The sequence below is a fragment of the Balaenoptera musculus genome, chromosome 15, assembly GCF_009873245.2.
Source record: "Balaenoptera musculus isolate JJ_BM4_2016_0621 chromosome 15, mBalMus1.pri.v3, whole genome shotgun sequence".
Taxonomy (NCBI): Eukaryota; Metazoa; Chordata; class Mammalia; order Artiodactyla; family Balaenopteridae; genus Balaenoptera; species Balaenoptera musculus.
The window spans coordinates 26,124,958-26,148,214 of NC_045799.1; the positions used below are offsets into that span (position 1 = coordinate 26,124,958).

At 54.2% G+C, this 23,257-nt stretch overlaps 2 protein-coding genes across 2 annotated transcripts in view; one reads left to right on the top strand and one right to left on the bottom strand.

The window, feature by feature from the left end:
* Positions 1 to 34: 34 nt before the first annotated feature.
* On the top strand, positions 35 to 3,491 carry SUN5 (Sad1 and UNC84 domain containing 5). Its single transcript, XM_036825246.1, has 5 exons — positions 35 to 46; positions 729 to 914; positions 1,510 to 1,677; positions 2,195 to 2,281; positions 3,360 to 3,491. Exons 1-5 carry the CDS (start codon positions 35 to 37, stop codon positions 3,489 to 3,491), a joined length of 585 nt encoding a protein of 194 aa, XP_036681141.1.
* A 4,910-nt stretch (positions 3,492 to 8,401) lies between these two features.
* The window catches only part of EFCAB8 (EF-hand calcium binding domain 8), a 69,128-nt gene continuing 54,272 nt past the window's right edge, over positions 8,402 to 23,257 (bottom strand). The window contains 5 exon segments of the mRNA XM_036825247.1: positions 8,402 to 8,533; positions 11,065 to 11,259; positions 11,941 to 11,994; positions 21,674 to 21,978; positions 21,981 to 22,287. Of these exon segments, the coding sequence (XP_036681142.1) occupies positions 8,402 to 8,533; positions 11,065 to 11,259; positions 11,941 to 11,994; positions 21,674 to 21,978; positions 21,981 to 22,287 (993 nt within the window).

Genomic DNA, 23,257 nt, shown 5'->3' on the forward strand with positions numbered 1-23,257 from the left:
CTGGTCTCCTTGCTACAGTTTTCCGTTTTCTCCCATGGCAGCTGAGGTGGGGTGGGGAGGCCCTTCCCCACCCCTCCCCCACCCATCATCCTCCAAACCCAGGGGTCAGCAGATCTGTCCCTGCCCGGCTGGGGAGACTGACCACGGGCCCAATTACAGTTGGGAATCGTGCCTTGGAAAAATAAGGCCAGTGGCTGTAGTAGACGGGTGGGAAGGAGGACGCTGGGTTGAGACCTGGTGAGGAGGGAAAAGCGTTCCAGACTGAGGGAACCGACGTGAAAGGTGCCCCTGCGAGGGGCTGCGTGGAAGGCGGGGAGGTGGGCCGGCAGGGCGGGCTGCCCTGTGCAGACAGTACCAGCTCACCCAGGCACCCCCAGGCCCAAGGAGATGTAGGGTCAGAAGGCATCAGTCTAACCTCTCAGGCCCGGAGTTTCTTCCTCTGTGAAATGGGTATAATAATGGCCATAGCAATAATTACTAGGTTATAGTAACTAGGCTGACGTAAGTGAGCAAGCACCTTACTTTGCACCAGGCGCTGCTGTAAAAACAGTTTGGTGTATTAACTCCTTTTAACCTCACGACAACCCTATGAAATGGATGCTATCATTACTACTATTATTGTTACTATTATTACTCCCATTTCCCAGAGGAGAACACTAAAGTCCAGAGAGGACTGGTGACTCTTCCAAAGTGCTCCCCCGGCACATAGTGAGTCTCTCCTCCACCAGGCAGAAGCCAGGGCTGCTCAGCTGAGACACCCCTCCCCGCCCCAACCCTGCACCATCACCTCCCATACAGGGGCCTCCATCGACTACGAGCAAACGTCAGCCACATACAGCCACGACAAGGCTCGCTCTTACTGGAACTGGATCCGGCTGTGGAACTATGCGCAGCCCCCGGACGTGATCCTTGAGGCAGGAGGAATGGCAGGACTTGGGGAGAGTGGCAGGGGTGTGGTCAGGGGCCTGGGGGCAGGAACTGAAGGCAGAGGTTGGAGTGAGAGTGCAGGGGGTGGGGGCCTGGGGCAGGGGTAGGGGTAGGAACAAGAGAGCGGGGTGCAGAGGCAGAGAAAGGGGGCAACTGATGGGGCAAGGGGGGGCGCTCTGGGGAGAAGTCAGGGGGCAAGGGCAAGAGGCGAGTGCAGACAGCAGGAACCCCTGGGGGGGGCTAGGCAGGAGTAGGGGACAGGCACAGGGGCAAGGACAGCCTGCTTTGGCACTGGAAGGGGCCCCTCCCCCAGCCCTCAAGTCTTGAGGGGCAGGGAACCCTCAGGGCCCCGAGAAGGCCCCTGCCCTCGCTGCGCTGGGCTGAGGGGAAGGCTTATCCTTGCTGCCTACGGTCAGGGAAACTTCCTGGTGTTGGTGGTACTCGAGCCAAGCTTTGTAGACAGGAAGGATCTGGCTCATCCAGGAGGGCCGCGGAGGTCTAGGCGAGCCAGGGTGGGATGAGGGACCTGCTCTCACCCAGCCACCCACCCAGCAAAGCCCTCATTGCATCTGCCACTTCTAGCCCAACGTGACGCCTGGCAACTGCTGGGCCTTCTCGGGTGACAGAGGCCAGGTGACCATCCAACTGGCCCAGAAGGTCTACCTGTCCAACCTGACACTGCAGCACATCCCCAAGACCATCTCACTGTCAGGCAGCCTGGACACTGCCCCCAAGGACTTCGTCATCTACGTAAGCACGCCCTGGCTGGGAGCGATGCTTAACTGAGGGAGGGGACAGCTCATAATGGCAGTATTCCAGGCGCTGTGATAAACTGTCTGCACAATTCCCACAGCCTGCAGGGGCTGGACCTTAAGGCTGGGAATGGCCAGGGTCGGGGTCAGATCACAGCCTTCAAGGAAAGGGGGTAAACAGTACTTTATTTCAACTCAAGCTTTTCAGAGCCCATTTAGTCTTCAGAGACCATTAAGCCCCCATTTTACGGATAAGAAAACTGGAGATTCAGAGAAAGGGCAGGGAAGCATCAAACCCTACAAGTCAATGGCAGAGTTAGGAGTGGACCCCTAACCTTCTGACTCCCAGTCCAGTGCTCTTTCCTATTCATTACTCTGTGCTGCAATGGAACAGTGCCCAAAGAAGTAGGGAGCTCCCCATCCTGGGAGGTGTGCAAGTCTCGGCTGGGAAAAGGCAGCACCCTCTAGAGGTCCTACCTGTGCCTGACACTTTCTTCTTGTTTCTGACTCTCCAGGGCATGGAAGTTTCCCCAAAGGAGGAGGTGTTCCTGGGGGCGTTCCAGTTTCAGCCCGAAAACACCATTCAGATGTTCCAGCTCCAGGTACCCGAGAAAAGCTGCCCATGTTGAGTGCCTAATGAACACACAGCCCTGTGCAGGGCTTTACCCAGGGGACCCCACTTCATCTCCCAGCAGCCCGAGGCAGTGCACAGTTGTCACTAACCCATTGACAGATGAGGAAACTGAGGCCCAGAGTGATAGAGCTACTACTGCCCAGGGCCTAGAGTAGGACCCTGAGGAGACCTATTCGCTTCCATTTCCCTGACCTGTCCAGGATCCCTCCCGCTGTGCTTCCTTCCAGGGACAGCAGGTGTTGAGCAGGTGGGGCCCGTCAGGCCAGGGTTGCTGGCCTCAAACTTAGTGTCTCCATACTGGGAGGCCACATGATCAGCACCTGGTCCAACCACAGGTGGGGAAGCTGAGGCCTGGAGGGGAGGGAGTTGGGGACAGAAGCAGGACCAGAGGGTGGCTGCTGGAATGGCCCTGAGACTCAGTGGAATGTCTAGGCTTGGGAATCAGGCTGACCCTGACCCAAATCCTGACCCAACCAAAAGTTCTGTGTGATCTCAGGCCATTCCCTTTCTCTCTGGGCCTCAGTTTCCCCTGGTGTAGTTTTCCCTGGGAGGTTGAGACCATCCAGTGAGATCTCACAGGCCAAGGCCCCCTTTTGCACTGGGCTCCACCCCCTCTGGGGAGGGTGCAAAAAGGGGAGGGGGAAGCACTTACAGAGCACCTACTGTGTGTCAGGTGCCAGTAAGCCATCTGGCCCCAAGATCTCATTTCACGCTTACGGCAACCCTGAGAAGCAGATATTACCCCTCCCTCTTACAGACGGGGAACTGAAGCCCAGAGAGGGCGTGGTTTGCCCAGGGTCCCGGAGCACGTATGTGCTGTGCTGGGACGCCTTCCTCATCACAGTCTATCTGTCCTCTGGCCTCATCCCCTTCCATCCCAGCCCCTGAGTAGCAACTTACTATGTGGCTTTGGGACATTCTGCTCTCTGAGCCTCAGTTTCCCCACCTGAGGAAATGGAGGGTTCCCTTCCTCTCCCAAACACTCATCTGGACAGGCCGGGTGGGGGCCTATGGCGAGCTGCCCCCTGTCTGTGACTCTTCTCTAGAACCACCCTCCCAGGACTTTTGGAGCAGTCAAGGTGAAGATATCGAGCAACTGGGGGAACCCACGCTTCACCTGCCTATACCGAGTGCGTGTGCACGGCTCTGTGACTCCACCCAGAGAGCAGCCTAACTAGAGTCCCCACCCCGAGAGAGATTAAAGTTTATTCTTCACGCCCCTGCCCAAGTCTGAGTGTCTTTTGGCCCCGAAAAGTGAGGGTGGGCTAGGGTTTGATGTCTGAAGCTCAGTTAGCAATTATCAATCTCGTGCTGGGTACCCAGGCACTCTCACAGCAGCCCCATGAGGCCCCATTTCACAGATGGGGACAATGAAGTCTCCAAGCAAAAAAAAAATGACTTGCCAGAAGTCACAGCCAGCAAATGGCAGCACTAGGATTCAACCCCAGGCAGTCTGATGCCCGTACGTGACTCAGCTTCCTGGCTTCAAGTCAAGCTCTGCCCCTGACCTGAGTGTGACTTGGGCAAGACCCAGCCCTCTCAGTCTCTCCATCTGTACAGTGGGGACAGAATTATGGCTGTTGTATCAGATGATGTGGGAGATGAGAAATCCCACCCTTGCATCACAGAGTGTTTCAGCATCACTGATCATTACAGAAATGCAAATCAAAACTACAATGAGATACCACTTCACACCCATTAGGATGGCTATCATCAAAAAAAAAAAACAGGGCGTCCCTGGTGGCGCAGTGGTTGAGAGTCTGCCTGCCAATGCAGGGGACACGGGTTTGAGCCCTGGTCTGGGAAGATCCCACATGCCACGGAGCAAATGGGCCCATGAGCCACAACTACTGAGCCTGCGCGTCTGGAGCCTGTGCTCCCAACAAGAGAGGCCGCGATAGTGAGAGGCCCGCGCACCGCGATGAAGAGTGGCCCCCGCTTGCCGCAACTAGAGAAAGCCCTCCCACAGAAACGAAGACCCAACACAGCCAAAAATAAATAAATAAATAAATAAAAATAAATTTAAAAACAAAAACAAAAAAACAAACCAGAAACAGTGCGTGGTTGAGGATGTAGAGAAACTGGAACCCTTGTGCACTATTAGTGGGAAGGTATGTACAGCCACTGTGGAAAACAGTAAGGCAGTTCACAGAAAAATTAAAAATAGAATCACCACATGACCCAGCAATCCTGCTTCTGGATATTTACCCGAAAGAACTGAAAGCAGGGTCTCAAAGAGATATTTGTACACCCATGTTCATAGTAGCATTATTCACAACAGCTGGAAGCAACCCAAATGTTCATCAACAGATGAATGGATAAACAAAATGTGGTCTATACATATAACGGAATATTATTCAGTCTTAAAAAGGAAGGAAATTCCACAACATGCCATGACTTGGATGAGCCTTGAGGACATTATGCTAAATAAAATAAACCAGTCACAAAAAGACAAATACAGTATGATTCCACTTATATAAGATACTTAGAGTAGTCAAATTCCTAGAGACAGAAAGTAGACAGATTGCCAGTGGCTGGGGGAGGGGAGAATGGGGAGTTAGTGTTTAATGGGTACAGAATTTCAGTTTTACAAAATGGAAAGAACTATGAAGATGGATGGTGGTGATGGTTGCACAATATTATGAATGTATTTAATACCATTGAACTGTACACTTTAAAAAGGTTAAGATGATAAGCTTTATGTTACATGTATTTTACCACAATTTTAAAAATCGAAAAAAAAATAATAAAATATCTGAAATCCTGTAAAGGAGAAACTCTGGGAAACTTTGGAAACACTGTAAGAAAACTCTATAAATTCTGATAGCGTGTTCCATGTCATCACTGTATACGATTAGAAATGCAGATGTAAATATTTTTTTGTTTCTGTTCCCTCAATCAGTCACTCATTCTTTATGTGCGTAATCTTTGTCATAGCTGAGTCTCACCTGTTCTAGTATTTACTTAAGAGCTTACGGAAGTGCTAAAGCCAGTATCTACTGTGAGTATCTACCACGGTTCCACCCATGGAGGTCTCAGCACAGAGCATGGCACACAGTAGGTGCTGTGTAAATGATGGGTAAATGATCACCAAGGTAAATGATCACTGTCAACCTCTGGCCCCAGGCGGGTGATAGGAGGTCCAGTACTCAGGGACGGGGTGACGCTGTGCTAGAAGGGGGCAGGCTGCTCAAGCCGCAAAGGGCACAGGGATGGAACCTGCAAGGGAGGGACTCCATACAGGCAGGGGGAGGCAGGTGGAGAGGCTGGCAAGGGTTCAGCTGGACATTAGAAGGGAGGATAAATCGGAAATACACTATCTCCTGGGAGAGCACCCCGGACAGACCCTTGTCCTGCTGCAGAACCCACCCCTCTGGCCATCAGGCAGGCTCCTCACCAGCCCCTGGGAACCCTCCGACACCCGGCCCCAGGGCCTGTCTCTAATGGTCTCCATGGTCAGGGTGGCTTCAAGGGGTCACCTCATCCTCCTGCCACTCCCTGCCCCCTCCCAGCAACCAGTGGACCTGGGAGCCATGCATATCCAACTAGGCATTATTTCCATAGTTTTTATGAGAACCGTCCTTGTTATTAACAAGAATGTTATTAACACACCATACTGAAGTTTGGTGAAAAGTGAACCCAGATATACCCTACTTCCTCCCCCAAATGCCTCTCCCAGTCTCACTCCTCCAGCTGTCCTACATGTTTCCTTCTAGTCATTTGTCTTTTAACTTTGTTTAAAGTGTTTTTTGTTAATTTTTTTTGAAAATTTTATGTCCAAAGTTAAATCAGTCTTTTCTTTTATAGCTTCTAAGTTGTATGTATTGTCAGGAAGGTCCTGCCCAGTTCCAAGATTACAAAAATATATCCATATACTTTCTTCTACTAATTTTATAACTTACATATAATGTATGTACATACCTACACACTATAGATATATAGATATATGCTCTTTAGTGCACACACACAAGATTTAGATATGTGAAAGCTCTTTAATGCATCTGGAATTTATTTTTGTGCTTGGTGTGAGGTAGGGATCTAGTTTAATTTTAGCTAAATTGCTACCAGAGGCCACAATACAGTACCTTTATTAAACAGTCCATCTTTCATCTGTAGCTTGGGAACAGTGCACAGACATGTGACTGCGGCACAGAGAGGTGGAGTGACTTCTTAAGGTCACAATGCGTCATGGTGGAGCTATGACATCAACCCAGACCCTTCCAGGCCCGAAATGCTTGCTCGCCCATCCAACCCTTCTCACCGTCATTTTAGATTCCAGTCGGTTCAGGTAGACCAACTGTGGAAGTGTGAGGGACAGCAGGATTGCTGGGTCTGTCCCTGCTGAGCCCTGGGGAGCAGCCTGACAGCCCCGCCCACCCCAGGACACCGAGCTATCACACAGACTGCAGGGAAGGGCACAGCGGGGGTGCTCCATCCACGGGGGTCCTGTTCTTCACCAGGGTCCCCCACTGCATGCGGCTCAGCCCTCTGCCTTATTCACCATGGGTTCCCCCTTCACCTGCCCCAGACGCATCCCCTACATGCCTCACAGCCCCTGCCCTTGAAGGTCAATAGGCCCTGGGCTGGGCATTGCAATCCACGGTGTCCTTGAACAGCCCTGCTGTACAGACAAGAAGACAGGCCCCCAGAGGGACCCAGTGTCACCCAAGGCCCACAACAGGGGGCTGCTCTGGCCAGAAGGGGCTCATCTCTGGGGCAGCATCCTGCAGGAGAACAAAGTTTGCCCCTGGGCCTCTCTCCCCGCTGCCCCATGCCAGTCCCGTAATGCACAAGGCTGGCTGCCCGCCTGCCCCCCGGCCCACCCACTGGACCGGAGCAGAGGAGTGGGCAGCCGGCCAGGGTGGGAGTCGGCTCTGCAGTGACAGAACCAGAGGTACAGAGCACCAAACCGCCCTGCTCCGTGGTACCCGGAGTGTCACCTCCTGTAAGCCTAGCTCAAGCCCCAGCATTTTCACTAATCCCGCGAATCCCTGGAGGCCCGGCCAGGTAGGGCTGGGGTCAACGGGCAGGGCCTGGCTTCTCCGTGACTCAGAGCCCCCTGGCCCAGTGATGAGACAAAGCCCTGGGCTCCACCCCTACCCTGTGCTCCCTCACCATGTGACCTGGAGGGAGTCACCTTCCTAGCCTCAATTTCCCCACGTGCGCCCAAGAGACACTAGTCCTCACTTCATCTCAGAGGCCAGAGGCAAACTGAGGCCCCCAAGCTCCTGGTGTGGAAGGCCCTTGTCAACTGTGATGATGGGTATGAACCCCTCACACACAAAATGAGGGAAGCATCACAGTCTTCATTTCTCCAAACCAGATCCAGCTCTGAGGCCTCATGCATCTAGGCCAGTGGGAAGCCCGACAGTGGTCACAGTGGTTTTTTAGGCCACTTTCACCCTCCCAGGGCTCTTGGGGATGACTCAGCCCTGGAGAGGAGGGGTCGAGGCTGCTGGTCACCACGTGTCATGGTCAAGGTCAGGGAGCCTGAGCTTGAGCACCCCATCTACCCTTCTTCTCCACTATGGGGCCCAAGGGCTTATGGGAATCTCTAGGTGGCCTGGAAGGCTGGCCCAGACTCTGGGGCCCCTAGAACCCCCTCCACCCTGGGTGTCTGGACACCACCTGCTCCTGCCGCTTGCGCTGGCAGAGAGCCTCCTGCTCTGTTCTGCTCTCAGACACTGGTCCTGGGCAGTTCCCTGGGGCTGGGCTCCAGGAGGATTCTGTCCCCAGCACTCAGCCCTGAGTCCTTTGAGCCCCTCAGCTTTGGCAGTGGGTCTGGAGTGGGAAAGAGGAGGAAGGGGAGGCCTTGTCCACCCCCCCAGAGCTCAGAATAGCAGAGCTCCCAGCAACCCCTCCCTTCTTAACCTGCCAGCTTGTCTGCTATCAATGCCACCAACCAGCCATGTGGCCAAGTGAGGGCATTGCCTCCAGAAGGTACCCCTGCAACAGGAGGGAAGTTCCCAGATGGCCCTTCCAAGTAGCACAGATATGTCAGGCATCATCCTAGGACGCTTGAGACCCTGGGCTTTGCAAGGAGGCTGAGAAATAAAAATGACAATAATAGGCACCCTTCGTGGAGGGCTCACCCTGCTGGGCCTGGAGATGGGAACTCGTTGTACCTCTCCATGTCCTCTTCTCCCGGCAGCCCCGTGAGGGAGGTGCAACTGGAGGAAACGAGCGGGATGAGGCCTCGTGTGGTCACGCAGCTCGAGAGCTGCAGAGCGGGAATTTGAGCCTGGCTGTCTAGCTCTGGAGCTGCTGCTGGTGGGTGTACGGGAAGGGAAGGGCTGGTGGTGATGGGGTCTGTGGCTGTGCGCTAGGTCCCTCCTGTGGCCCCTGTGAGAAGCTGGGGGAACACGGTCTGGCACCCCTACTGCCTCCCCTCATCACCCTCCTGGACGGAGCTGGGCCGGAGCAGGAGGTAAACGTGGATGCCACCCAAGGAAGGACGTTCTACCAGTCCAACACTGCAGGACTGAGCCCCCGTCCCAGGAGGTACGCAAGCCGGGGCGGGGGGTGGAGTTACAGGAGAGCTCAGGATTCTTTGGATTCTCTAACCTGGTTTTAGAGGTGGCTCCTTCCTCCTCCTCCCTGAGGGGTCCTCAGCCCTAGACTGTCTATTGAGTGCCACCCACGGGGAACGTTGTCTCTTATTTGAATCTTTTGAATCACCAGGAGGAGCTGCCTAGCTTTCCAGATGCGGCTGGAAGAGATTTAGTCACCGGCACATGGTCACCCTGCCAGCGCGGGGCAGGACCGGGGAGGCACCCAAGAGAGGGGAGCGGATGCAAAGGTCAACCTGGCCTGGGTGTGAATCCCCCTCTGGCTTCCGTGCTGGATGACCTCGGGCAAGTTACTTCCCCTACTTGAGAGCCTCTACTCTCTTCCGTAAAATGGGGGGAAGACAGCCACCTCCCTGGAAATTCAGTGGGATGTGCAGTGCACAGGGCCTCAGGACAAAAACCGGGGAGCTGAGCAAGACACCTCCCTCCGCAACACTTCTACTCCTGCACATCGGCGCCTGCACCACCTTCACCTCCTGAACGTCCCCCTCGCCCTCTGCATGCGGCTCCACCATGGCTGCTCATAGCAGCTTCCTCCCCAGCCCCGGCCCCGCTCCAATCCGAGCATGCTGCTCCCTGCTCCAGCCCTGCGATGGCTCCCGTCTCACTCAGAGTAACTCCAGACTCCTTTTCATGATCTGCAAGGCCCCGTCTGCCCGGCGGACCTCCTCTCCTCCGCTGCTCCCTCAGCTCCCTCGCACCAGCCACCTTACTGCTCCCTAAACGCTGGCCTCACCCCGCCCCCCGCAAGGCCACTGTCTCAGCTGTGCTCCTGCCTGGAACTCTCTTTCCCAAATGGCCACCCAGCTGGCTCCTCGGTCCTGCAGGTCTCTGCTCAGACGTCACCTTCCCTGAGAGTCCTTCCCTGATCGTGTGTCCTAATTAACTCCCTGTCACCTCCCACCCAACACTGTCTTTCCCACCCCCTGCTTTTAGCACTTAGTGCTCTATCGATGTGATTTGATTATTTTTACTATTCTGCATCATTTGCTGCATGTGGGGTCCCTGACGGCAGGCACCATGGCGGTCTTATCCCCGCTGTGTCCCCAGCACCCAGCACAGCACCTGTCACACGGTAGGTGCTCCATAAACACAAGCTGATGAGTGAAAGCACGCGGGAAGAGTGCTGACACCCTGAACGACCCGGCGGCAGGGACAGCACAGGCTCAGACTCTCAGAATCCGGGAACAAACCAGGGTGCTTATCTGCAATGGGGTGCTGATGCTGTGTGAGGTCCATTAAAGATGAGCAGGGGCTGGCGCTGCCTGGCCTCCGCCAAGTCACCGAGTCTGGGGTCAGGGTTGCACCAGCAGCATTCTGCAGAACGTGGTGGCTCACCCACAAATAGGCAGGACAGAGACAAGTGTTGGAAAGTGGGAAGCATGGGGTCCAGCCAAGTCCCTCTCTGGGCCTCAGTTTCCTCATCTGCACAATAGGCACACTGCCTCCTGCCCTTCAGCCTCATCTGATTGATAAAAAGTAGGAAAGACCTCTGGAGAAGCAGAATGCTGCCGTTTCTCACCCAGGAGAACTGAGGCACCACAGGCCAGGTCTCTGAGAGAGAGAGCCCTGAGCTCCTGCATGCAGGGAGCGCCCAGGCCCTGGGGGCTTACTTGGACAATCTTTGTGGTGACATCACCAGCTTGATACCCAAGACTTTGGGGCTGGCGGGGCCCAGCTGCCCTGCCCAGCTCCTGACAGCCTTGAACCTGCCAAGTCACCTGCTGATTTAACAACCATCTCCACTGCTCCATCAACCCTCTTGGAACCACCAGCACCCCGTGTCTGAACCAACACCTGCAGTTTGGACGTCACCGGCCTTGTCAACATTTCCTGTGCCTGAACCTGTCGAGAAAGACTGTATTACCCAAGTCTGTGCCTTCTCTAGCTGCGGGGTGGGGAGCAGAACAGGGGGAGGGGCCATGAGGACCCCCAGGCTCCAGAGTAAAACCAGCTCTGCCTGTTGAGAAAGAAGCATCAGCCCTGTTAGTGGCGGTTCATCCCACCACTGGTACCATGTCCCTTTGGCCTAAAACTCTGTGCCTGGTCTGAGCTGCTCTCAGTCACTCACACCTCAGTGGGGAAGAGTTCAGCAGAGTCCTTCCTAAGAGTCACTGAGACAGGGATGGTGAGAGAAGGAACAGGAGGGCGGGAGGGCAAGGATGCCCCCCACAGCCCTCACCACCTTGAGAATGAGCAGCAGGAACCACCAGCCATTGGACCAACTCAGCAGCCGCTCCACAGGGTGCACGTCTTCACGAAAGACCAGCCCTCCTCCGGCAGCTCCGTGGGGATGCCCAACACCATCTCCTTCAGCACCAGGGGCACTGAGCAGGCACGGAGTGCACCGCCGCGCATCAGCTACCATCCTCAGCCTCTGTGAGAACCCAGAGTCTCTGTTGCCAGGCCACGCCCCCTCCCGTCGGGGAATTCAACCACCAACCACTTATCCCCATTTTATAAATGTGGGAAGTGAGGCTCCGAGAGAGTCAGACACTTGCCCGGGGTCACACTAGGCGTGAGTAGAGAAGCTGGGATTTGAACCCCAGTTGGTGCAGCTCTGGAGTCCACATTCCGCCGAGCACCGACTCAACCCTGAGACACTACTGATTCCAGGGTCCTTACGGGGCCCCCTAGTCCCTCACCCACAGCGAGTCTAATACCTTAGAGAGCCAGACAAGACCTACAGAACTCCTCTGAGCCTCAGTCTCCTCATCTGAAAAATAAGGAGCTAAAAATACCTACAGAGGGAATTCCTTGGCGGTTCAGTGGTTAAGACTCGGTGCTTTCACTGCCATGAGCTCAGGTTCCATCCCTGGTCGGGGAATTAAGATCTCACAAGCCACATGGTGCAACCAAAAAACAAAAAAAAAGAAACCTGCAGAGGCAGAGTCCATGTAATGTGTTCAGTCGAGTGTGACAGATGGGTTTTCCTCCTTAGTGACGTTTCTTCCTGCCCCCCTCCCTCCTTGGGACTACCTTTCCCACTCACCTTCTAGACACCTGGAAACCTTTCACCCCCTCCCAACCCCCAGGCAGAGCACCAGGGCCCACTTACCAAGGCAGCAAACATCCTGAAGATGACTTTCTTGAGTGAGCCACGGTCAGGGTACTGTTGAGGACAAGCCAGTGTCATTGTCTGCAGGGTCCAGGCCCACCTGGCTCAAATCCCTGCCTTTTCCAGGCCAAGAAGACAGGGCACTTGGCTGCAGTGACCCCCTGGCCCTGGCTAAGAAGGTCATTGACTTTGTGGGTTCCAGCACAGCCATTCCTTTGGGCAAGTCTGTAAACTACCTCTCCTCTTAGTAACTTAATAGTTTTCTTTAAAATGACGATTTTTCTTTTTACTTAAATAAATTTGTTTTTAAAGGAAACTGTATCTCCCTAGTGTGAATGGAAAATCGAATCGTTCTCCAGAAATAAAAGGCAACTGAAGAGTTAATAAATTTCCTCCAAAATGTAATTAAATTGTAGCTGGATGCTGAAAGCCTGACCCTCTCTCTCTCTTTCTCTCTCAAAAAGGACAAGTAATGAACATCAGAGCTGTTTTTGTTTTTGAAGAATTGTCAGCACCAAACATAGATTTCCCCGGTTTCATGAGAAAGATTAAAGGAAAATGGAAAATTGATACCTCTAGCTCTTTTGATCAAGACAAAAAAAAAGAGAAGATACAAATTACCAATATCAAAATTCAAATGGGACATCACTACAGATCTTACAGACATTAAAAGGAAAATAAGGGAATATTATGAACAACTTTCAGCCAATAAATTCAACAATTTAGATAAATATGACAACTTTCTTAAAAAACATAAATGACCAAAACTGACTCAAGAAGAAATAGAAAATATGGTCATTTATTAAATTTCAAGCCCAAATGTTTTCACTGGTGAAATCTTTTGAACATTTAAGGAAGAAACACAAATTCTACACAAATCTTTTAAACAAGAAAACTAAAAACAAATATTTGCTCTCACTGTAAATCAATTATTATTTAACCCCATGTCCACCTAAAATCACCTCACATACTATGTTTGTTAAAGATCTTCACTCTGGGAAACACTGATCTAATTCAAGCCCCTCATGGCAAACTGAGGCCCAGAGATGGACAGGGCTTCCCTGAGGACACCCAGCATGACTGTGGCAGAAATAGGCATGAAACCAGGACTCCTTGTGCCTTTTTTTCCTGTAAGTCTACCACTGGGACAAGGATTCAGGAATTCTGAAAAGTGAACATGCCAGACCCTAACAGTCAAATTCTGTCTGGGCCTCAGTACTAACAGTTTCTACCAGAGGCAATGCTTGACCTCTCTGTGAACCCCAGGCCTGTGAAACCAGAGTTAATCCCCCTTGGGTGTGTGAGCACTCCAGCCTGGGGATGGAGGTCAGTGCAGGGAGCCAATGTGCCATCGGTCAAGTCACAACTCCCCTCTGAGCCTCAGTTTCCTAATCCATAAAATGGAGTAGTCATTTTGCCTGGTAGGGGCTATTCTGAGGCTCAGACAAGACTGCAGCCATTAGGCTGTGTGAAGAGGCTGAGTGTTCTCAGCAAACATCAGAGGGGCTTTGGCAGTCACCGTTTCATGGCTGTATTCCTCATGTCGATTTCCTGCCCTCATGGGTCCAGCTCTGGCAGTGCCACATCGCTGTTTATTCTCCCTGTCTTGATGGAATTCTTTCCAAAAAGGATAGAGCTCCTCCAGTCACATAGAGAAGTCTTAACCCCTTCCCCACTGAGCTGTAGGACCATTTTCCACCTACACACCTGAGTTCTGCTTTTAGTGTGTCCTGCTCTACAGTCAACACACCCTTTCTCTCTGAGCCTCCAGCTTGTCACCCAGAGTATCAATGATGATAATAGTAACAGCTCACAATTTGGGCATTAGGTACCTTCGGAGAACCAAAATAATGTGCTGACCAAAAACATAGACTATTTAAAAAGGAGAAAAAACAGAAAAATAGGCTCTGCAGCCAGTCTTCTTCCTGGATTTGAATCCCAGCCCCATCACTAACCATCAAGATACTTCTCTGTGTCTCTCTGTGCCTCAGTTTCCTTATCTAGCAGGTTGGGATAATATTAGTATCCATTTCTTATCATTGTTGTGAGGATTAAAAAAGACTGTAGAATGTTTAAAGTCTTTTGAACAGTACCTGCACATAATAAGTGGTCAATGAATGTCAGTCACTATTATTACTGCAGAAGCAGGATAGTGGGCTGGTTAGGAGTCTGACTACTTTTTAGCTGTGTGACCTTAGGCCAGTTATTCAACCTCTCTGAGTCCCATGGTTGTGAGGGTTAAATGTGGTCACACCTGGCACAAAGTAACTACTCAATAAAAAGTATTACTTTTCAGGCACTGCGACAATCTCAATGAATTTTCACAACATCTCATGAGGCATGTCTACCCAGCCCCAGCGGGATAGAGCTCCAGTAGCCCACAGTGGTAAGGTGTTTTTTAATGAATCTTTACTGACTGAGTGGACTGGCTTCCTGTCTCTCCTCTAATTGAAGACACCCCTGAACTGACTTCAGAGCAGAGTTGGTCTTTCAGGGGATGAACAGCATGGATGGCTGAGTTTAACCTCAAGTGTTAACTGAAGTTGGTTGGAAGTGGCTGCCTGGGAAAGGATTCTGAAGCCACATCCAACTTCAGCAAGAAAGTGCATGATCCATTAGTGATGTCTGCAATGGGTGAGAGGTGGGAGGGAGGTAGTACACATGCCATCTATTTGTCCACACTTCACCCTTGAACAAATAAAATTTATGGCCTGTCAACTTTAATATTCCTTAATGCTGTGTGTTAAGAAGTAATGACTGGGAGAAGGTTGGGTGAAGAGGTTTCCATCCAGTTCTACTGGCTCCTGTGACTGAGTGAGTGAAGGGAACATTGAGGTTGGAGGGGCCACACAGGATGGGTGCTTCCCCCTCAACTCCTCAAATCAGAGGCCACTCCTTGGAACTCAGAGCCTTGCTGCCCTCTCTGCAAAGGGAAAGAACTCATGGGACAGCGTCTCCATCCGCCAAGCCTTCCCTTCAACCCTCCATACATGCCCATCACCATAAGGTGTATGCCGCAGCCCAGAGCTCAGGGGGATTAACGCTCTCTCAGAGAAAGTGAGTGACTTACTCAAGGTCACCCAGCACCCTGGAAAGCTTGGACAGCATTGTGAGGCAACAGAACACTCCCCTTACCCTGGCCTTTGATCTTGCCTGCTACAGGTGGGGGTCTCCTGTCACAGGGAATCTTCCCACAGTTTTTCTGTCTCCAATGTTCAAGAGATCCCCACCCAAATGCAGCACCCCCAAATCCTGAGCATCTCAGCCTGGAAGAGGCAGAAACATCTGACATCCCTGGTTGGAATCCTAGCTCTGACATTTCCTGGCTGGGGGTCCCTGGGCAAGTCATCACCCTGTTCGAGCCTCAGTTTTTTCATCTGTAAAATGGGGATAGATGACCTACCTCGTAGGAACTTTGTGAGAAAATGTGTGTAAAACATCTGGCAAGTTGGAAGGTAGTGTCACCCCCTGTCCCACCCCCCAACAGGCTCCAAGGAGAAGAGCTAGAGGTTCCCCACCCACCCTCAATCCCCTCCAGAAGCCCAACTCCTCTTCCAACGAAGGAATCCTGTCACCTGCATCTTCAAAGCGGGCTGGGTCTGTGAGGGGATCTCCCTCCACGAGGGGGCGCTCCCTCCCCAGCAGGATTGCCTTACCCGCCCTGTTTCTACCCCAGGATACACACAATCAATGCAATATCAGCTTCCCGAGGGGAAAAGGTCATTGAATGTACCCATCAATCGTAAGACATCCCAATTTCTGAAATCTTTTTAAATTGCTTTTTTAATACAGTTCTTTTTAAAAGATTTATTTATTCATCACTGCATAGGGTCTTAGTTGCAGCATGCGGGATCTTTGTTGAGGCATGCGGGATCTTTTGTTGCAGCACATGGGCTTCTCTCTAGTTGTGGCACCCGGGCTCCAGGGCACATGGCCTCTGTAGTTGCAGCACGCAGGCTCTCTTGTTGAGGCGCACGAGCTCAGTAGTTGTGGCGCACGGGCTTAGCTGCCCCGCGGCGTGTGGGATCTTAGTTCCCTGACTAGGGATTGAACCCACATCCCCTGCATTGGAAGGCAGATTCTTTACCACTGGACCACCAGGGAAGTCCCTTTAATACAGTTTTAAAATTATGTCTGAGAATTGAGCAAATCTGGTAGTGTTTAAAAGCTCTTGAAGAAAAAAAAAAAAAAAAAAAAAAAAGCTTTTGAAGGAAAAGCAGCCCAGAGCCACCCAGAGCCACCCAGAGCTCCTCTCCTGCACACCTCAGGCCCCCCATGGCCAGCTCCTGGCATCAGTGGCTGCACCCTCTGGTCTAGGATACCAAGTTGCCCCTCCCTAACCCCAGGTCTCCAGGACCTCTCCTGCCTCCAAAGTCCACCAGCCAGAGGGCACTTTTCAAGACCCCAATGAGATTGTGCTGCACCTTTTATTAAATGTCCCTGGGATTCCCAAGAGAAAAAAAGCCCTGTGCGACCGGCAGCTCCAGGCCTCTTCCCCACGCCCCCTCCCTCCCTCTGTTCACTCCCCTGAGCCACACTGGCCTCCTCGCCACTGTCTGAAAATGCCATTTCATTCCTACCTCAGGGCTTCTTCCCTGGCTGTCCCCTCTGCTGGAAGACCCCTCCCGACTGCCCCCCACAAACACCTGGCGGTGCAGGTCTGGAAACAGCTGTCACGAAACCCAGGCACCACTGTTCACCACAAAGCCCCCCTGTGTCGGGGGGCCAGGCCTCTACCCTCCTGGCCCCAGGCCGCCGCCTCAGGAGATGGACTCATGCCCTGGGGGCGGGTGACGCACTGCTCTGGATCTGCCCTCCACTCCCAGAGCACAGGCCGCCGATGCTGCAGTTCCCACGGGTGAGCTCTGCCACACAGAACACCCAGCAGCCGCCGCATCCCCATGGGCTCCACACTCAGACCCTCAGAACAAAGGGACCCCCAGCCCAGCTCCCAGGCCCTCCTCATTGCCCCACCCTTATTCCCCACCACTGGCCAATCCAAGGCCTACCCACCCTTCCAGACCCAAGTCAGGACACACTCAGATTTCTGGGAATCAGAAAGCAGCCCAGATTTCCAGAGCCAGTCGGGTCCTCAAAGTCCCCAGGCCACTTCCTCTTCCCAGCAGCTCCACCAGAGGCTTGGGGCTCACAGACAGGGTTTGCGGTCCCCCACTGGGGAGGGACACTCCAAAATCTAGCCAGGGCTGGCAAATAGAGGACACCCAGTCTCAGAGAAGGGAAAACCGGGGTGAGATCAATCTCAGATCTCCTGGAGGAGGGAGACTTAGAGCTGAGAGTCATGATTATTTCTTGGACAAGTAGTTTTCCATCACCTGTGATGTGACAAGTACTGTGCCAGGCCTGGGAACCGTGAACAAACAGACCTGGTCCTGCCCTGGGGGAAGGGGGCACAGTGATAAATAGATACACAAAGAAATACTGTGATGAGAATAAAGTGGGGCAGGGGTCAGAGAGTGCAGGGGTGTCGGGCATTGAGGGATGTTTGAGCAGGGCATGGAGGAGAGGTCCTTTGATCCGGGGGAAGCCCTTCTCAGGCAGAGTGGACAGCAAACACAAAGGTCCTGGCTGGCGCTGGGCTTAAAAGCTCCCTCCTCCAGGAAGCCATCTCGGATGGCTTCTCCTTGTCCCCACTGCATTTGCCTACTGTCCCACGAGCTCCATGCCTCCCTCCGGATGCCCAGTGCTTGTGCTCAACGAGATAATCTGTTGGATAAACCGATGAGAATACGCATCCACACTGCAGAGGAGTGATCCGTGTCCCCAGTAGGAAAGGGCTGGGTGTTCCTCGTTCTGGAGTCCCCAGGGCTCGGGACAGTGCTTGGCATATAGCAGGTGCTCAGTAAGTGTTGAACAAGTACGAAATACAGAAGTGGGCCCAGAAAACAAGGTCCACGATGGCTTCTCTCTGAGGACAAGCTGGTCCCCACACTCCCCTTGGTGCCCTCGTACCCCATCTCCTGGTGGAGAGACACCCACCCTTGGTCCTGACCTCTCAGCCACGCTGGGCCCAGGAAACCATTTCTGCGCCACTGGAGGTAAATATCTCTTCCTTTCTCTGTTAGCAGGACCTTGTTGGGGCCAGACAGGAGGCGTGTGCCTTCCTGTTCCTTTCAAGAGCAGCAGGGCGACAACCCTAGATCCTGGAGAAGATGACACCAGGAAGGGCTGAACGCGGCCATCACAGGCGAGGTCTATGAGGAATTGCAGTGACGGGCATTTGCTCATCGCATGAGGAATTCTGCATTTGAGGCTTGGATGCCAAGGGTATGAGTTGTGTGATGTGAGTGGATGAGGGAGTGAACAAGTGGGTGTGAGTCTGAGTGTGAGTGAATGTGAAGGCATGAGTGTGTGTGTAAATGGGTGTGTGCACAAGTGCACCTAAAGACAGAAAAAAATCTAGACGAAGATGTACCAAAATGATCTCTGGGAGATAGAATCCAGATGGTTTTTACTGGTTTGTATGCTCTTCTGTAATTTCCTAATTTTCTATACTCAGCCTGTGCTACTTTTAGAATCAGAAAAGATCTAAAACAAGTAGTTTTTTAAGTGATGCAAAAGGCAGAGAACAGATGGAGAGGAGACAGGTGTGGCTCCACGGGCAGCTGGCCTGGGGAGGGAGTGGAAGCTGGAGGGGCAGGGGTGCTGCGGGGCTCAGGGAAGCCCAGGGGGACCCAGAGGCAGGGCCTCTGACCCGGGCTCCTCACACACCCATTCCTGTGTGACACTGGCCTCCATTTCCTCATCTGCATTCTAAGCTGCTTGTGACCCTGATGCTCTGGAATTATCTACCCGACATCCCACAAGGGCCTGGGCCAGGTGCGGGCAGCAGGAGAGACAGGGGTCACTGACATTGTTGGCCAAGTTCAGCCCCACTTTTCAGCCTGGGGCCTGGGATCGTGCATCTTGGGCACCTGCAGCCTCCTGTGGCCAGAGACGAATTTCTATGGCTGGCCGCGGCCTCAGTAGGAGGTGGGACAGACTCTACAATTATTTTCTAAAATATGCCAAAACTAAAACATGTGGGCAGATGCAGTAAATGTTGTAACAGGGCTGGGTCCACTGACGGGAGAGTTCACTGAGTCCCAGAGTCAAGCGGAAGCTTCCCCAGAGGTCAGCATGTCCAGGCCCCTAGTGTCCAGCCAGTGGGCCCTGAGTCAAGGTCTCGGGTCCTATAGGGGACCCTGAGTTGCCCTCCAGGTCAAGGCTGTGCAGAGGCCTTTAAGGAAAATCCCTCAAGGCCTGGTCATTGCCACATCCCCAGGTCCCACCATACTCCCCCTTCATACCTTCATACCATACCCTTCCCTTCACCTCTGGACACAGGCCTTGGCCTTGCCACTGCTTTCACCACCACCCTATCCACGCACCTCCCCGCTTCCTGCGTTCCCTACCACAGACACTGCCCGGATCAGGATGCAGCAGAACGATCGGAGGCTTTGGCTCAGGAAAACCTGGGTTCGAGTCCCAGCTCAACCAGTTTCTAGATATGAAAACTTAGGGCTCCCTGAGCCTCCCTGTTAGAGCAGCTGAGCCCTGGGGCCCTTCTAGCCTTTATACCCTGAGGCTCCCAAAGGCAGTGGGGCCCAGAGACGCCCGCCACAGGCCTGGAAGCCAAGCATGGTGGAGCATTAAGGTAACTGCCCCAAATGGGTGCAAGTGAACAGCGGCTTGAAGAGCGAGCCGTGGGGTCAGAGCTCTACAATCCACCCCCCTTTCCAGGCCAGGGACCATTGTTCGGGACCAGATTTTGACAACTCTGCCAGGAAAACAGCCATCCCAGCTTGCAGACTGAGCCCCTGATAAATCCGCCTCGTCAGAGGGGAGCGTCTGCCAGAGACAGCCAGGCCAGAGCCCTCAGACCAGACAGGGAAGCTCCTCCCCAAGGGGCTGCAGGATCCTCTCTGTCTGCCTTTGAATTGCTGAGGCTCAAATGCAACAAAAACCCCAGTGGCCCCTGAGAAGAACCAAGACTGTGGCAGACGAGCCTGGACCAGACTTGGGCGGAGGGCCAGGTCTGCCACTGGAGAGGCTCAGACTGACGACCCAGGTCTGGCCAACCTGCCCGGCCCCCAGCCCCAGCTGCCCCCTGTGCTCAGAAGACCCACTCTTCACCCCTCACTTCCTGCACTGCAGGTCCCTGCGGCTCCTGTAACTTCCCCGATCATTTGAGGGGATCTATGGATTGGAGGTTGATTTGGGTTAAATTGTATGTATCCTCCAAAAACAGATGTTGAAGTCCTAACCCCCAGTAACTCAGATGGTGACCCGATTGAAAATAGGGTCACTGCAGATGTCATTTGTTAAGATGAGGTCATACTGGAGTAGGGTGTCCCAGTGACCAACCCAGTGACTGGTGTCCTTACAAGAAGAAGAGAGACACACACACAGAGGAGACCACGGTGTGAAGACACGAACGCACAAGGGGAGGCGACCCCGTGATGACAGAGGCAGAGATTGGAGTGACACCTCTACAAGCCGAGGAAAGCCAAGGATTGCCAGCAACCACCAGCAGCTGGGAGAGACAAGGAAGGATTCTCCTCTACAGGTTTGTGGGAGCATGGCCCTGTCAACACCAGGACTTCTGGCCTCCAGAACTGAGAGACAATACATTTCTGTTGTTTCAAGCCACCGGTTTGTGGTTCTTTGTCACTGCAGCCCTAGGAAACAGATACAGGGATGATGATGGAGTAGAGCATGCAGATGTACTTTGGCCTCAATAATCCAGACTCCTGGGTGCCCCCTGATTCCAAGAACCAAGCCTTGGAGGGCTCAGACCATAGTTTCTCCATGGCAGAGAGAACACAGTGGCTCCGGGGAGGAGGAACAGTGATGCAGGTACTCCCTGCCAAGAGCAGAGGGAAGCTGGGCTTGCACCCTGGGAGTGTGGAAGGGAGATGGAAGTGGAGAGAGAGATGAGAAGCTGTACATTCGCCGCCTCGGGGCTGAGCCTTGAGCTGGGCGGGAGGACCTGTGGGAACAGAGTTATCCAGACCGCCCCCCCAAAAGCAGGTCTGCAGCCCACCGCGCCAGCAAGCCCCCACCTAGCGTGGCCCCCTGGGCAGCGTGGTGCACAGCAGTGGCCGCTCTGGCTCCTCACAGGCCGCAGATCAGATCGTGTGTCCAGAGTCCCCAGAGGGCGGGTGGCCCAGCAGAGGCCTGGACAGGTGCCTCCGGGCCACAGGGGGACAATGAGCCCAGAGACAACAAGGGACTCCCAAGCCAGACAGCGGCAGCGCCAGGCCGCGGTGCTGCCCACCACACTTCCGGGCCTCCCTTGCATGGGACACAGAACGGTTTGGAAATACAGGGTTCCCCGCAGAGGAGTGTCTGACAGGGAAGGAGGACAGACACCCAGCAGGGGCAGGGGACGATCAACGGCTACCCCCTGAGGATGGCTGCTGGGCCTCACTCTTGCCGTGAGGCTGAACCAAGTTTCAGAGTCTAACAGCCCACCCCAGTGGCACGTCCCACCCACCACATCACCTCGGGGCCTATGAAGCCCCTGTCCCAGGCTTCGGCCTGTCACCTGCCAGACGGCCACGCCAGGTATCCTGGGGGGATGGTCTCTCCTCCCCGCATCAGCCCAGGGCCTTGCCAAGGGAGCACGACCCCATCTCGGAGACACAGCCTGGTGCCTAAGGGGGCGAGGGACACACAGCCTGATCCCAGAGCCGGTGGGACTCCAACATCTGAGAACATTTATTTTCTTTGCCAGGACTCTGGCAAAAAAGGTCAGCTTCCCCAGATGGCCCAGTGGGGACACCTCTGGGCCCGGCAGGGGTAAGCCAGGGACAGACAGGACCCCATGGGCCTGGCGGCCCTGCCGGAGGATGGGAGAGAAGAGTGGGCCACCTCGGAGCCTGACGTGGGAGCCCTCCTGCACAGAGGGCGGAAGGCAGGCCTTCAGAGGCCTGGAGAGCAGCCTGAGGGGAGAGGCACCGGGCATGGGGGGCGCCGGCCTCCGCAGGATGTCCCCGGATACCTGGGACAGGACCGCGGGGGAGGACTGGGCGCCAGGGCAGACCGGGACTGCAGCAAGGATCGGGGGGGCTGGGGCCGAGGGGAGGCGGGCGAGCCCGACGCCAGGAACCCGGAGCCTGAGGCTGACAGAGCGAGCGAGGAGGGAGACGAGACCATGGCGGTGGGCGTGCTGGCCCTGTGCTCGGGCATGGTCTCCCTGTTGGGACCCAGGTCCTCGTGGATGCGGTGGGTCACCAGGAGAGTGAGCCGCCTCTGCTGGTCCAGGACCCTGTGCCTCGTGAAGTCAGGCTGTTGGGTGGGCGCCAGCTCAACGAAGTGCAGGCTTTGGTAGATCTGAGGCGAGATCTGTGGGGGACGTAGCCAGGGAGTGCGGAGGACACCCAGGACCAAGAGCGGACTAACAGCGAGGGTGGCCCCAGGGGGTTTCCCGTGAGAAAGCACCGGGCCTGCCACTGATGACCACACCCTGCCGAGCCGCGAGCCCGCTGTGCGCCAGGCCCAGCACCGGCCCTCCTCTTGGTGCTGCCAACAGTCCTGTGAGGTCAGCACTGGCTTGTCCCCATCTTAGAGTGAGGCCTCGAGCTGCACCCCGAGTGGGGCTCAGATGCAAGGAGCTCTCCAGACACGCCCCCACCTCTCCCATCAGCACTCACCATGCTGTGCTTTGAGGCCCATCTCCAGGAAAGGGCAGGGATAACGAGCGTTCCTTCTTTGCACTGACCCCTCCCCAGCTGGGACAGGGGGGTTATCTCACTTATTCTGAGTCCCCACCACAGAGCGTGGGAGCTCCCCTAATGCCCCTAAGATGGAGGAAGAGGCTGAGAGAGGCTGGAATCCGCCCAAGCAAGAGGCAGGATGGGACTCAAAGCAGGTATTTCCAAAGCTCCTGGCTCCTTTGCCTCCCCAAGGACAGGCCCCCTTCCACTCCCTCTTTCTCTTGTTGACTGTGTGCCTGGCACCATGAGGCCCTGTGTCTGTTCGGGAGTAGCCCAAAGTATGGAGACACGAGCAGTGAACATGCTAACAAACAAACAAACAGACTCTGGGAAATGCTTTGAAGGCGAGCAACAGGTGCCAGGCCCATGGACAACCTCCTCCCATAGGCCCAATGAGGTTTGTCCTCAAGGACAAAACCTGTGTCCACGGCCTCAAACAGGGCCTTGGCAAACAAGCCAGCCAGACCAGTTTCACCCCAGAACTGTCCGTGGCCCAGAACCCTGTTAAAGGACAGATGTGCCCCTCAACCCCGCTGGAGGGGCATGTGGGCACAAGGGTGGCTGCCAATGGAGATGGGACCCCCCCAGCCTCGAGCCCC